Source organism: Vulpes lagopus, chromosome 8, assembly GCF_018345385.1.
Source record: "Vulpes lagopus strain Blue_001 chromosome 8, ASM1834538v1, whole genome shotgun sequence".
Lineage (NCBI taxonomy): Eukaryota > Metazoa > Chordata > Mammalia > Carnivora > Canidae > Vulpes > Vulpes lagopus.
This window is the reverse complement of record NC_054831.1, coordinates 84,764,568-84,777,200: the sequence shown is the minus strand read 5'-3', so window position 1 is coordinate 84,777,200 and position 12,633 is coordinate 84,764,568. Positions and strand designations below refer to the sequence as shown.

The 12,633-nt window shown below is 45.7% G+C and overlaps 1 protein-coding gene across 1 annotated transcript in view; it reads right to left on the bottom strand.

Annotated features, from left to right (window-relative positions):
- The window catches only part of LOC121497110 (collagen alpha-1(I) chain-like), a 43,677-nt gene that overhangs the window by 14,739 nt on the left and 16,305 nt on the right, over positions 1-12,633 (bottom strand). Inside the window, exon 2 of the mRNA XM_041766248.1 lies at positions 11,738-11,959. Coding sequence (XP_041622182.1) covers positions 11,746-11,959 — 214 coding nt within the window. The 3' untranslated portion in view covers positions 11,738-11,745. The remainder of the gene's footprint in view (positions 1-11,737; positions 11,960-12,633) is intronic.

Genomic DNA, 12,633 nt, shown 5'->3' with positions numbered 1-12,633 from the left:
CAGGGCAAGACATGGCAACTTCTCTAAGACCCCAGTTCCACATGTGTGAAATCTAGGAGAATACCACTTAGCCTGAAGGACACTGGGAGAAGGGAAGCCATGTTCATAAAGCTCTCAGCCCTGCGTCAGGCAGCTCACATGGTGCCCAGTAAATAGTAGACAATGAGGGCCGTGGGCTTTGGGGTTGGACTGGTTTTGAATCCCAGCTCTGCCAATTCCTAGCTGGGTGAATGTAAGTAAGTGAGTCTTTTCTAGGCTTCAGAATCTTCAGCTATATGATAGGGATAATAAATTATAGATCTACCTCACAGGGTTGTTCCTAGGATGAAATAAGTTACTATATAAAAGTGCCTGACACATAGTAACCATTTAAGTATTAGCTGTATTATTTAGCTAGTTTTAGTTTAAAACATGGACCACAACACTCAAACTATTCCTTTTTTTTTTTTTTTTTAATGATTTTAAGTAATCTCTACACCACACATGAGGCTCCAACTCACAACCTCTGAGATCAAGAGTCAAACACTCTCTGACTGAGCCAGCCACATGCCCTCCCGCTGGTTTTAAAATAGGGATTGAGGGGCACCTGGGTGGCCCAGTAGTTAAAGGTCTGCCTTTGGCTCAGGGCATGATCCTGGGACCGAGTTCCACACCGGGCTCACTGCAGGGAGCCTGTTCTCCCTCTGCCTGTGTCTCTGCCTCTCTCTCTGTGTCTCTCCTGAATAAATAAAATAATAAATAAATAGGGACTGGTATCAAATACTCAACATTCTCCAGTGCCAGATTGAAAAGAGACTCAGAAACCCAAGCTGTCCAGTCAGAGGTCAAGAGGGAGTTTTTTTGTTTTGTTTTATTCATGAGAGAGACAGAGAGAAGCAGAGATACAGGCAGAGGGAGAAGCAGGCTCTTTCAGGGGAGCCTGATGCTAGGATCCCAGAACTCCAGGATCACGACCTGAGCCAAAGGCAGATGCTCAACCACTGAGCCACTCAGGTGCCCGGAAGGGAGTTCTATATAGTTCCAAGTTCCCAGAGCCTTCTTCCCAGGCAGGCCACCAAAAAACCTCTTGTATTTTTCAGCTGCTGAGAAAATTGATTAGGAAATCCCTTTCTGCCACTGGGCTCAAAAGCAATGAGCAACTTAAATCTTTCATTATGCAGACTCCATCTCAGTGGCTCTCAAAGGAAGATGGTTTGGACCCTTAGGCAATTTGGTACGTCTGGAAACAACCTGGTTGCCATCATTAGGTAGATACTACTGGCATTTAGTAGATAAAGGTAAGAGATGCTGCTAAGCATCCTACAAGGCAGGAGAAAACCCCACCCAACCCTAACACCCTAACAAACAAATTGTCCAGCGGGGGCATGTGGTTGGCTCATAGGAGGAACACATGATTCTTGACCTCCGGGTTCTGAGATTAAGGTCCATGTTGGGTGCAGAGATTACTTAAAAAGTAAAATCTTTAAGGGGCACCTGGGCTTGGTCAGTTAAGCATCCAACTCCTGATTTTGGCTCAGGTCATGATCCCGGGGTCTTGACATTGAACCCTGAGCCAGCCTCCGCACTGGGTGTGGAGGCTGCTTAAGGTTCTCTCTCTCCATCTGCGCCTCTTCCCCTTCTCTTTCTCTCTTCCCCTCTCTAAAAAATAAAAAATAAAATCTTAAAATAAAATCATCCAGTCCCAATGTCAACTGTGAGGTTGAGAAACCCTGCCCTGTAGGAAAGATGCTTGTGACAAGTAAGGGAAAGAGATAGAACACACCAGGACTCTGCACTACGATGGCAGCCAGGTACAAATGACACAGGCATGTTAACAAGAACTGCCTAGGAAGTAAAAATGCAAAAATGATTTCAGATGACGGTTTATCTGGATAAGTGAAATTAAAAAAAAAAAAAATCCTGCGTGAGCTGTCACTATGTTTACGGGCCAGAGAAGAAGTCAGGGGAGTGCTAGGTGGAGGCAAGGATGACTCGAAGCTCCATCTCTGGGTTCCGACCACTCACATAGCTGACAGCCAGCCCTGCAAGAGAGCCCCAACCTGCGCTACACAGCAAATACTTTACTCTGAACACAGGCAAATAAATGAATAAAGTGAGGGAGGGAAAAGTAGTGCAGTCTTTTCTGCAAATTCAAGCCCAGCGTTGAACAACTTAAAAAAGTTTATTCCAGAGTCTCACCTGTTCCCTCTCCTGCCTCTCTTTAAACTCTTCATCTTTAATGAAGCAAAAAGAAGTTACTAGAGAATGAAATGGACAAATCAGACAAACTCTCTGCTATGATAGGAGACTTTAATACTATAAATAGAGCCAAGATCATGAAATTAAAAACTAGTGGAGGATAGAAAGCTGACCTAGACTAGGGGTTGGAAGGTAGTACTTGGTGCCACTCAAGTGACACATGAGCAGGATGGGAAGGATTTAATGGGGTTACCTGAGCCAACAGAGGTGTGTGAAGACTTTTCACAAGCATACAGATGAAATACCATATACAAAAGCCACGTGGGAAGAGAGGCCCAGTGAGGCTGAGGAACTGAACTGCAATCTGTTAGCAGGGCCAAACCATGACGGGCTTCAAGACCTTTTGGAATACTGGTCTTTATTCTATGGGTAACAGAAAACCATTACAGAGAGTGAAAGAAATGTATAAACCCTTCACTGGTGTGCCCAATGGTTTAGGGAGGAAACTGTTGAACCTCTTTATCTTCAGTTAAATCAAAACCTCTGGCCTACCAGTAATAAACCAGGCCAGTAACAAACACTAAATGGAAGGCAACGGAATGTTGCAGAGAGGGAACAGCTTCCCCTCCAAAGCAAGGCTCAACGGGTCCTAAGCCCAGCAGATCATAAAGGCATAAGCCCTCTCTGAGATAGGAAAAAGAGAGCCCTCAAGACGGTTGGGAGAAACAGCTGTCAGAGCCCTTGGAAAGAGCCACAGATCCCAGGGGGACCCCTTAAGTAGCCCAGCTTCCCCTCATTGAAGGGCTCTGTTAACACTGTATCACAGCACAATCAACTCTCCCACTGGTCTCCAGGTGTGTGCTGTCATCTGCACAGGTCCTGAGAGTTCATTCAGAACATCTTTCTGAAGTCCCACGAATCACTAGGTATTGTGCTGGGTCTGGGAACAGCACTACCTCCCCCACCCCTTCCTTGTTCATCTTCCCCCTCTGCCCTCTCTAGAGGCCTCCATCCTTCTAGCCACTGGATCTGTCTCTTCCTCAGAGCAGAGTATATATGATTATACCCACCTGCTGGGTCAGAAACCACAAGCTTCTCAATTCGGACAGGGCTGGCTCAAGCCTTAAAGAAGCTGGACCTTGTGAAACCTAAGGGCATTCCAAGGAATTCCATGAAAACGCCATTTGAACATCAGAAGATTCAAATGAATGACCAAGGATATGGGCTAAGAGATGCCAGAGGAAGAACAAAGGTTATATGGATTGAACAAAGAGAAACTGAGGATAAGATATAAAGAAATATTTTGCAGGGCTATCAACCTGTGCCATTAAGATGTGGGAGACCAGGATAAACTAGAAGGCCAAGAAGGAAGAAGAACCAAAGCAGCACAAAGTATGCCAAGTGTGGCCCTCAGGCAGATTTGAAAGTTGGAGACTTCAAATGTGAAGGAGCAAGGCCCATGGACACCAGCCACCCGTCTCAGAGGTGTCAGCACAGATACAGGCTCTCCAGTCAGAGCCAGTATTAGAATGCCCATTCCCCACCTACTAGCTCTGACCTGGGCAAACTCATTCCTCTAACAGGACCCACCTCACAGAGCTGTCCTGCTGATTAAATGGTGGAGGATACCCAGTGTTTAGCACCAGGCCTGGCACACAGCACAAAACCTCAGTTAGCAGCAACGCCCAAGGGCCACTCCCAGGAGTAGAAGGAAAAGAAGTAGTAGTAGGAAAAGAAGTCAAGGTCAGGCCTGAAAGAGGAGGACTCAAAAGATACCTGCTTAGGTGGAGGGTGTTACAGAGGAAGGGGATGCGCAACCATTCAACAAAGAGGAGGAACTGAGTAGTGAACCTAACATGCACAGGTCCCTACCATCCAGGAGCTCTTGCTCTGGCAGGAGGAGAAAGGCACCCAAAGAACATGAGAGAGTATAGTGGGAAAGGGATGAGAAGGGCAGGGTCAGACAGTGCTGAGGTGGAGGGCGACGGGAGGCAGCTGAAGGCCTCTCTGACTAGGTGATGCTGAGTACAGGCCAGAAGAGGCCACATGGTATGCAGGTTTCTGAGAAAAAACGAAGGCCCTGGAGGAGGGGCAGAGCAGGCCTTGCTGGCCACTAGAGAGATGTTGGCTTTTACTCTGAGTGACATGGGAAACTGTGGCGGGGGTGGGGGGTGTTGGGCAGGCAGGCAGAAAACAGACAGCAGGGGCAAGAGCAGGAGGAGGGAGACCAGGTCGTGGCTATGACTGCAGAGGATGACTCAGGAGCTGTCCCAGTTGCCTTGGGCCCATGGGGATGCTCAGGGTAGACTGGGAAGGACATTCAGCAACTGGCTTCCCTACCATCCCGAAGGGCCTCCTGTTTTCACTGGCTCTATCCACCCACAAGCAAAAACTCAGAAAATTCATGTGGGCTGAAAGAGACTACTAACTTCCTCAGTGCCCACCAATGTGCCATCAACTGTCCAAGGCATATTACTTTTTTTTTCCCATCACACTCTGTAATCCTAATCTTACAGAAAAGGAAACAAGCCTGAGGAAAAAAAGAAACTCCACCTAGATTCCTAAGCAGTGCAGCTTTTGGTGGCACCATGTGGCACTCTGTCATTTGATACCTGGCAAAGAAGGTTCTGAACTGGACTTTATTTCTGCTGGAAAGGCTTCCTGGGGCACTGAAAGCACCTGATCAGAGTTTCTGATGATAAAAAGCTTAAAAGGCTCAAACAAACCAAGCTGTAATTCCACACCCCGAGCCAATTAACCAGAGATGCCAGACCATTAAATTCCTTCCTCTTCCATCCTCATGATGACGATGAGACAAGCATTCTGGACACCAATAACGTCCAGAAAGAAAAAAATGACATTCTGTCACCACCCTGCCCCCAACTGTTGATGCTGGACCAAAGAGGAGGCCATTCTGAGCTTCTGGCTGACTGGTCAATGACCCAGTAGGGCACTCCTGGAACAGGCACTCCCCTTTTCCATCTTCAAATTACAAGAACCATAAAAAGGTCACTTTTAGTTCCTGATTTACAGGCCTCAAAACCTGGTTCAAAGGCCAATTGGGCTTTTGAACTCCATGGGGACATCCCAAGGACTCTGCTGAAATAGAATTTACTTCATTATTTTAAAAACGATTTTATTTATTTGACAGCAAGAGAGAAAGCATGAGCAGAGGGGAGGGGCAGAGGGAGAAGCCGCCTCCTCCCTGAGCAGGAAGTGATTCCAGGACCTTGAGATAATGATCTGAGCAGAAAAGCAGATGTCTAACCCACTTAGCCACCCAGGTGCCCTGAATTTATTTCATTTTCAATCAATACCTTGCCAGATATCACAATGCTAAACCAGAATAACATGTACAAAGCCCTAATAATATCTGGACTCCCGAGCGGTAAATAGCACTAGAAGGGGATTAGAGGTAAAGGGACCCAGACCACTCACATGAATTCACAACCACCTTTCAAAATGGTGGTATTTCCATTCATCTGACACATATTTACTGAGCACATACGATGTGGCAGAGATGCTCCAGGTGCTGCGGAAGCAGAGATGACGGAGAGAAAGACAGCCATTGTGAGGTTTCCAAGGGGAGGTAGGTATGCAAAGATCAGGTGGTTAAGTAAGGTGCCCAGATCCTGGTATTAATAAGGGGATTTGAATCCACATTAATCATACTCCACTTTGCATCTGCTACTAGGAAGCTCATGTCCCCCTGCTCTAAACTATCAGGTTTTTGTGTTTTGTGGTGGGGGGAGGTGGCAGTGGAGACATGGGGAAGGGCTGCTAAGAAGGTATTTTCCTGAGGTGGTGTTTGAGAACTGATGTGGAATCTGCTGGACCACAGCTCTAGGACGAAATAAGGAGAAGCATTTAGCTTGGAACCAGGATTTACATCCTAGTCAAACTCGCTGACCCTGGGCAAGTCACTAAAGCTCTCTGGGCTTTGGTTTGAATCTCTAAAAAGACGGGGTTAGCCTAGCAAGAAATGGCAAATGGTTTCATGTCATTCAACAATTCCAGCCTATTCAGTGGCTGCCCAGGGGGGCTGTGGTAAGGAGGATTCTGAGGCCACGTGAGGGCTCAGCAGAAAGGGCCAATGAGTGAGGTTGGCCATGAGCTTGGGAGGGTGACTAACCTGGGTGATCATCTGAGGACCTTTGCTGCTGCTGTGAGGTAACTAAAGAGCTTTCATTTTAATTTTGGTGACGAATTTTTAAAACTCTCTTTCAGGGCAGCCGGGGTGGCTCAGGGGTTTAGCGCCTGCCTTCAGCCCAGGGCATGATCTTGGAGGCCCAGGATCAAGTCCCACATCTGGCCCCCTGCATGGAGCCTGCTTCTCCCCCGCCTAGTATCTGCCTCTCTCTCTCTGTCTCTCATGAATAAATAAATAAAATCTTTAAAAAATAAATAAATAAAACTCTCTTTCACTACTTTTTAACCAATTCACAGAACCTCCCTTCAAAAGACAAATTTCCTGATGTAAGACCGGAGATACGGTTGTGTTTAATTTTTCACTGTAAATTCCATAACTGTGGCATAGTCACGAGAACCTAGAAACAGTTTTGGTAGTTAGAATGCCTCACTGAACAGGAGTCCACCTATCATCACTGGGACTTGCTAGATTGCTAGCAAAGCTCCCCCAATACATCTGCCATGCTGCAGGGTGGCTTTGCCACTCGCCTACCAAGCAGTGAACTCTTGAGTCCCGGCTACACAGATCTGGGGCTGCTTGGACCAATGGAGTGTGATGAGGTACTATTCTGAGCCTGGCAAGGAAAAAGGCCCAGCAGATGGGCCTTTACATGATCATTACATGGTAATGATGTGAGGTTCGGGGCTATCTGGGTGAAAGGTGCACAGAATCATCTGTATTATTTCTGCAATGGCTTCAAAATTAGAAATTCAAGAAAGCTTCTTTTTTCTTTTTCTTTCAAAGGAATGCCTGAAAAAAAAATTAAAAGACGGGGGTGGGGGGGTTGGCCCTGGGAGCTTCCACCTTTGCACACTGACACTGAAGGATGAGGGAAGCCAGCTTCCTGTGGCCGCTGTGCCGTGAGGATGCCCAGCCTTCCCCACTGCGAGGCCACGTGGAGGAGGAGGGGGGAAAGGACATCAGATGTGGGGTTTTGTGGGCTTTCTGGATATAAAAGAACTATGATTTGTTATAATGGACCAGAAGTACAAGATTTTGCTGAAAAAGAAAACAGCTGACAGGTTAAGGCTAAACTGATATTAACCTTCAAGGGAAATAATAAGAGGGGGAAACAAAGCCAGTTAAGAGTGGAGAAGCTCAAGCCTGGTTTGGAACACACATACAAGACACGAACGGCTTGTAATGAGCACTGGGTGTTGTAAGTGATAAATCTTGAATTCTACTCCAGAAACCAGTATTGTACTGTATCTTAACTAAAATTTAAATTAGAAAAAAATAGGGCAGCCCAGGTGGTTCAGCGGTTTAGCACTGCCTTCAGCCCAGGGTGTGATCCTGGAGACCTGGGACCGAGTCCCACATTGGGCTCCCTGCATGGAGCCTGCTTCTGCCTGTGTCTGTGCCTCTCTCTCTCTGTCTCTCATGAATAAATAAATAAAATCTAAAAACAATAAAAATAAAAATAAATAAATTAGAAAAAATAAAGATAGTAGCATCTAAGTGTGTTTATCTTCTGACCCTCCCTACCCACCTCGCCTGTCCAACTGCTGTTGGGCTCCCATCCCCCCTCCCCTCTGAAGCTTCCGCCAAACCACACAGTTTCTCTGTACTGCGCATGCGAGCCAAAATGACAGCACCCCTTTGCTCATGCTTTAAACATAATGCCAAGAGGGGAGTTCATTAATCTCACTTAAGGGTAGAAAGTACACATAGTAGACCCAGCACCCCAGTTATTATGGGGAGCAGAGACGGATCTTTCAAGCGAAGCCCCGTCCTAATTACAGTCTCTAACTTGGGGTGGTCTGTTACATAGCAATATGCCAACCTTCCACCTGCGGCAGAAAGCCTTCAATTCTGGGTTGGCAAGAGCTGGCCGTATGAATGGGTTTTTTGGACCTAATTCCTTGGGCTAACATTGGTTTCGCATTCTTCTTGGCTAAAAGCTTTTGCTTCCCGAGTTCCTTTTCATACAGCATCCCTAATCTTATTTCATTAGGATTTATCTTCCCACATAACTAAGACACATAACTTCCCACATAACTAAGAGGTCTCCCCCCCCCCCCTTTCTCCTTCTTGCTCCTTGCATTGTCTCCGGCCCTTTAGGTCCCTTTTTTTGGTCTGTTTTGGTCACCATCTATCATTTTGGAGCCTCTACTCAGTTCTCTGGCAACCCTCTATTGTTAATATTTAAGGCTGGGATACTGTCACTTGCAGCCTTGAGTCTTGACTAGCTTCAAAAGGTAAAAGCCTACACTAGGACAGTACAAGCCAGGCTGACTGAAATCAGACCTTAAAGGGGCAGATTACACAGAACCTGAAAATTAACTGAATTCAGAGAAGGGAAGTGCTCAGGAAGCAGACTGTACGGGATACAGCTGAAGCATGGGGGGCTGGTAATTTCTACCAGGTGGTGGAATATACAGGGAAAGCTTCACAGAGTGTCCCTTCCCAGGTGTGTAGGCTAGGGACACAGTGGGATGAGGGGTGGGGAGTGAAGCATGAAGAGGCCATGCCTGCTTCTAGATACCGGATGATGACATCCTGGACTTGAAGCCAATGTAATGACTGATGAGATTCCCGTGGTCTTGGAAAGGGGTGGGACGGATGCAGATTATGGGAACTATTGGGAGTATACTGCCATGTGGTGAACTGTCTGCCAAGATGGTCACCAACAATCCCTCTGGCTCTATACCAACATGCTGACAGATGCTTATGACATGGATGAATCTTGAATATGTTACATTAAGTAGAAGAAGCCTATCATAAAAGGTCACATATCATATGATTCCACTTGTAAAAATGTCTAGAACAGGCAAATCTACAGAGATAAAACAGATTAATGGAAGGGGAGGGTTAAGGAGATGGGATGACTGCTAAAGGATATGGGTTTCTTTCGGGCTGATGAAATGTTCTGTAATTGCAGTGGTGATGCTCATACAACTCCAACTATATTAGGAACCACTGGATCGTACACTTGGAATGGGTTAAGTGTATGGTATGTGAGTGATCTCTCAATAAAGCTGTTAAAAAAGGGGGTGGCAGTCAATGACATCTAGTTCCCCTCCTACTGAATCCAGCCACCCTTATGACTTGCTTTGAACAGCAGAGTATGGGTAATTGATGCTGGGCCAGTTCTGAGCCTATCCATGAAAAGGCTGGCAAGCTTCTACTTTCACCCCCTTGGAAGCCAGTTGCCATGTCAATGAGCCAAGCTAGATGAGAGACAACACGTAGAGAGGGGCCACATGGAGGTAAACCAGGACTTCACTCATGTGAATGAGGACATCTTGGGACATTCTACTCCCAGCCAAGCTGACACAGCTGAATTAAGTGACCCCAGGAGAGATCACATAAAGCCAACTCACAGAATCATGAGAATAATATATATTATATAATAAACAGTAATAATAATCATTGTTGTTTTAAGCCACTAAGTTTTGGGGTGCTAAGCTGTATGATGGATAACTGACATACAACCTCTCCAACCCTGGATTCTACTTCTATAACATGGGATATAGGGGTCTTGGGAAGGTTAAGTGATGCTAAGAGCAGGCACCACGATCAAGAAATACTAGTTGTTATAGTTACTATTATTAAATATCATCCCAGGAGAGACACCTGGGGGGCTCTCGCCTGCCTTTCAATCAGGTGATCCTGGGGTCCTGGGATCGAATCCCACATCGGCCTCCCTGCAGAGAGCCTGCTCCTCTCTCCGCCAGGGTCTCTGCCTCTCTGTGTGTCTCTCATGAATGAATAAACAAATAAATAATCTTTTTTTAAAGAATTTAAAAAGTAAATATCATCCCAGGAGACCCTTGACATACTGCAACTACATTCCCTGAGAAGCCTCATTCCCATGAGCACCTGCTACCTCCAATCACATGGTTTCCAAAAAACTAGTTTCCTGAGAAAAACAAGGGTATTTTTTACTATAATTTCTGTAGTAAAAATATGAACTTTGAAACATAAACAGACTAAGTTTCTGCTTAGCCATCTACCCCGCTACCTATCCATTCAACACAACCTAAGTCCTTACTGATTACCAGACTCAGATGAACAGCAGCTAAGAGGACCTTTCCCTCTCTTGAAACAGAACAGTTACCAATGTACATAGTTGTTAACAGAACAGACTGCACGCTTGCACTTCAGTTGAGATGTACCTGCAGTGGTTGATAAAATCTGAAGTCATCCAGGCGGAGAAAAGTTATATGTGCTAGGCACCTGGGTGGCTCATGATTGAGTGTCTGCCTTCAGCTCGGGTCGTGATCCCAGGGTCCTGGGACCGAGTCTCCCATTGAGCTTCCCACAGGGAGCCTGCTTCTCCCTCTGCTTATGTCTCTGCCTCTCTAGGTCTCTCATGAATAAAATCTTAAAAAAAAAAAAAAAAAAGTTATAGGTACAGATTCCAAAGCCAAACCATCAGGATTCAAATCTGGAATCTCCCACTTTTAGCTGGGTGACCTGTGGCAAGTCATTACTCCATTCTGTGACTCCATGACTTCATCATAAAATGCAAATAGCCTCATAGAACTGTTGCAAGGATTAAATGTTAATGTAAATAAGGCTCTTAAAAGACCCCTTGGCATACAACAAGCACTCGGGTAGACTTAGCTATTTTAAAAACCTGAAGGCACCATAAGAGAGCAACTATTATGCAAACCAAAAAATCATAAAACAGTCCTCACAGTCACCAAGACACCTAGCACAGTGCTTCTCAAGATGTTTCCTTTCTAATCCTTCACGGATTGATACTTTTTTCTCAAGTGCAAGATCGCTTGTTTGAAAGTCATAGCAGTGTCCAATTGTTCTAAAAGTTCTTGAATGTTTACTCTCACTCTCTGTACTTATCACAGCGATTCAGAGACTGGCACTTGTCTGCAGAGTAAACTTTGAGTAACACTGTTCTAACACACAAGAAAGACTCACAGGCCTTCTGAGAACTCAATTAGGTTCAAGAGAATTTTGAAAACATAGAGGTAAAGAAAATCAGCCATTCAACAGCAAGGGCAAGAGGATGACTTGAGGGTCAACAAACCAAGAGAGAAAATAATCTCAACAGGCCAAATCTAAAAAACCCAACAGGTTGAGAGAGCAAGAACCCACCTGGTACTTTCCCCCCAGCAGCATTCCAGAAGGTACTCTTAGAAAACACATTGACCAAGAAGTCATCAGCCCCAGAGGGATAAAAGACATAGAGGTAAGTAGGCAGAAATGCCTCAGGCCTCCTGAGGAAGAAGTTCTTCTCAGGGGTTAGAAACCATGCTAAGCAGTCTACAAGTTTTGGGAATGTCAACCATAGCACACAAAGGCCAGAATTCCTTCTCTGCCAAAGAAAACATACAAACATTAACTTTGGTGACCTGGGACTGTGCCCATACACACCCGCATACACACATATCCCACTCCCAGTACCTGTGGTTTTAGGAGGCTCCTGAGGTCCACCCTGCCAGCCATACTGTGGATATCCTTGGTAGGGGTACCCCTGAGGAGGTGGGTAGGGTCCCCCCATAGGTCCTGGAGGGTAGGCCCCTGGTCCCATTGGTTGTGGTGGATAAGGTGGGTACGGGGCTGTTGGACCAGGGCCCGGATATGGTGGAGGGTTCCCTGGGTTCATCAGGGACCTGCAGAATGTACCTAAGAGACAAAAAATGAAAATTATTTTCATCTAATCAGTGGAAATCATTCAGAAGAAAATTCCAACTCAAGGTCATTTACAAAATACCTTAAAGGTATCTCAAACCTCTTGTACACCTTCAGTTTTGCCCACTGTTTCTTTCTCACCATTCCCACAATTGACAAATATCTCATGTACCTATTTATTTGCCTTCTGCCTGCCTTCCTCACTAGACTGTAGGCTGTGAGAACAAGGATCAAGTCAGCTGTGGATCATCACCATGACCTTGGAACTTAGCATAATGCTGGGTACAAAAACACCATTTTTTTTTTTTTAATTCTCTGAAATGTCCACAAATGTGACTACATAACCTAGGAAGAAGGCAGAAAATGTAACAACACTAGTTATGAGTTGGATCCGCGGGGGCTAACCCAGCACTAGAAATCCTCTCATAAACAAGGTTGGACCCCACACTGGGGTCTTCTAACAAACAGCATTACTATAGCTAAGCATCTCCTCATACCATCCAGGCTCCTAGGACTCTGGAGAGGTCACCAAGAATCCTCACATTTGTGTTTATTGGTGCCTGTTCTTGATGGTTTGCTTCTGTGAGGGAAGTCATTGCTTCCCAGCCCCCAGCGACTTATTAACTATTCTCTTGCTTGGGCCTGAAACCTGGTGGGCCAGCATCTCC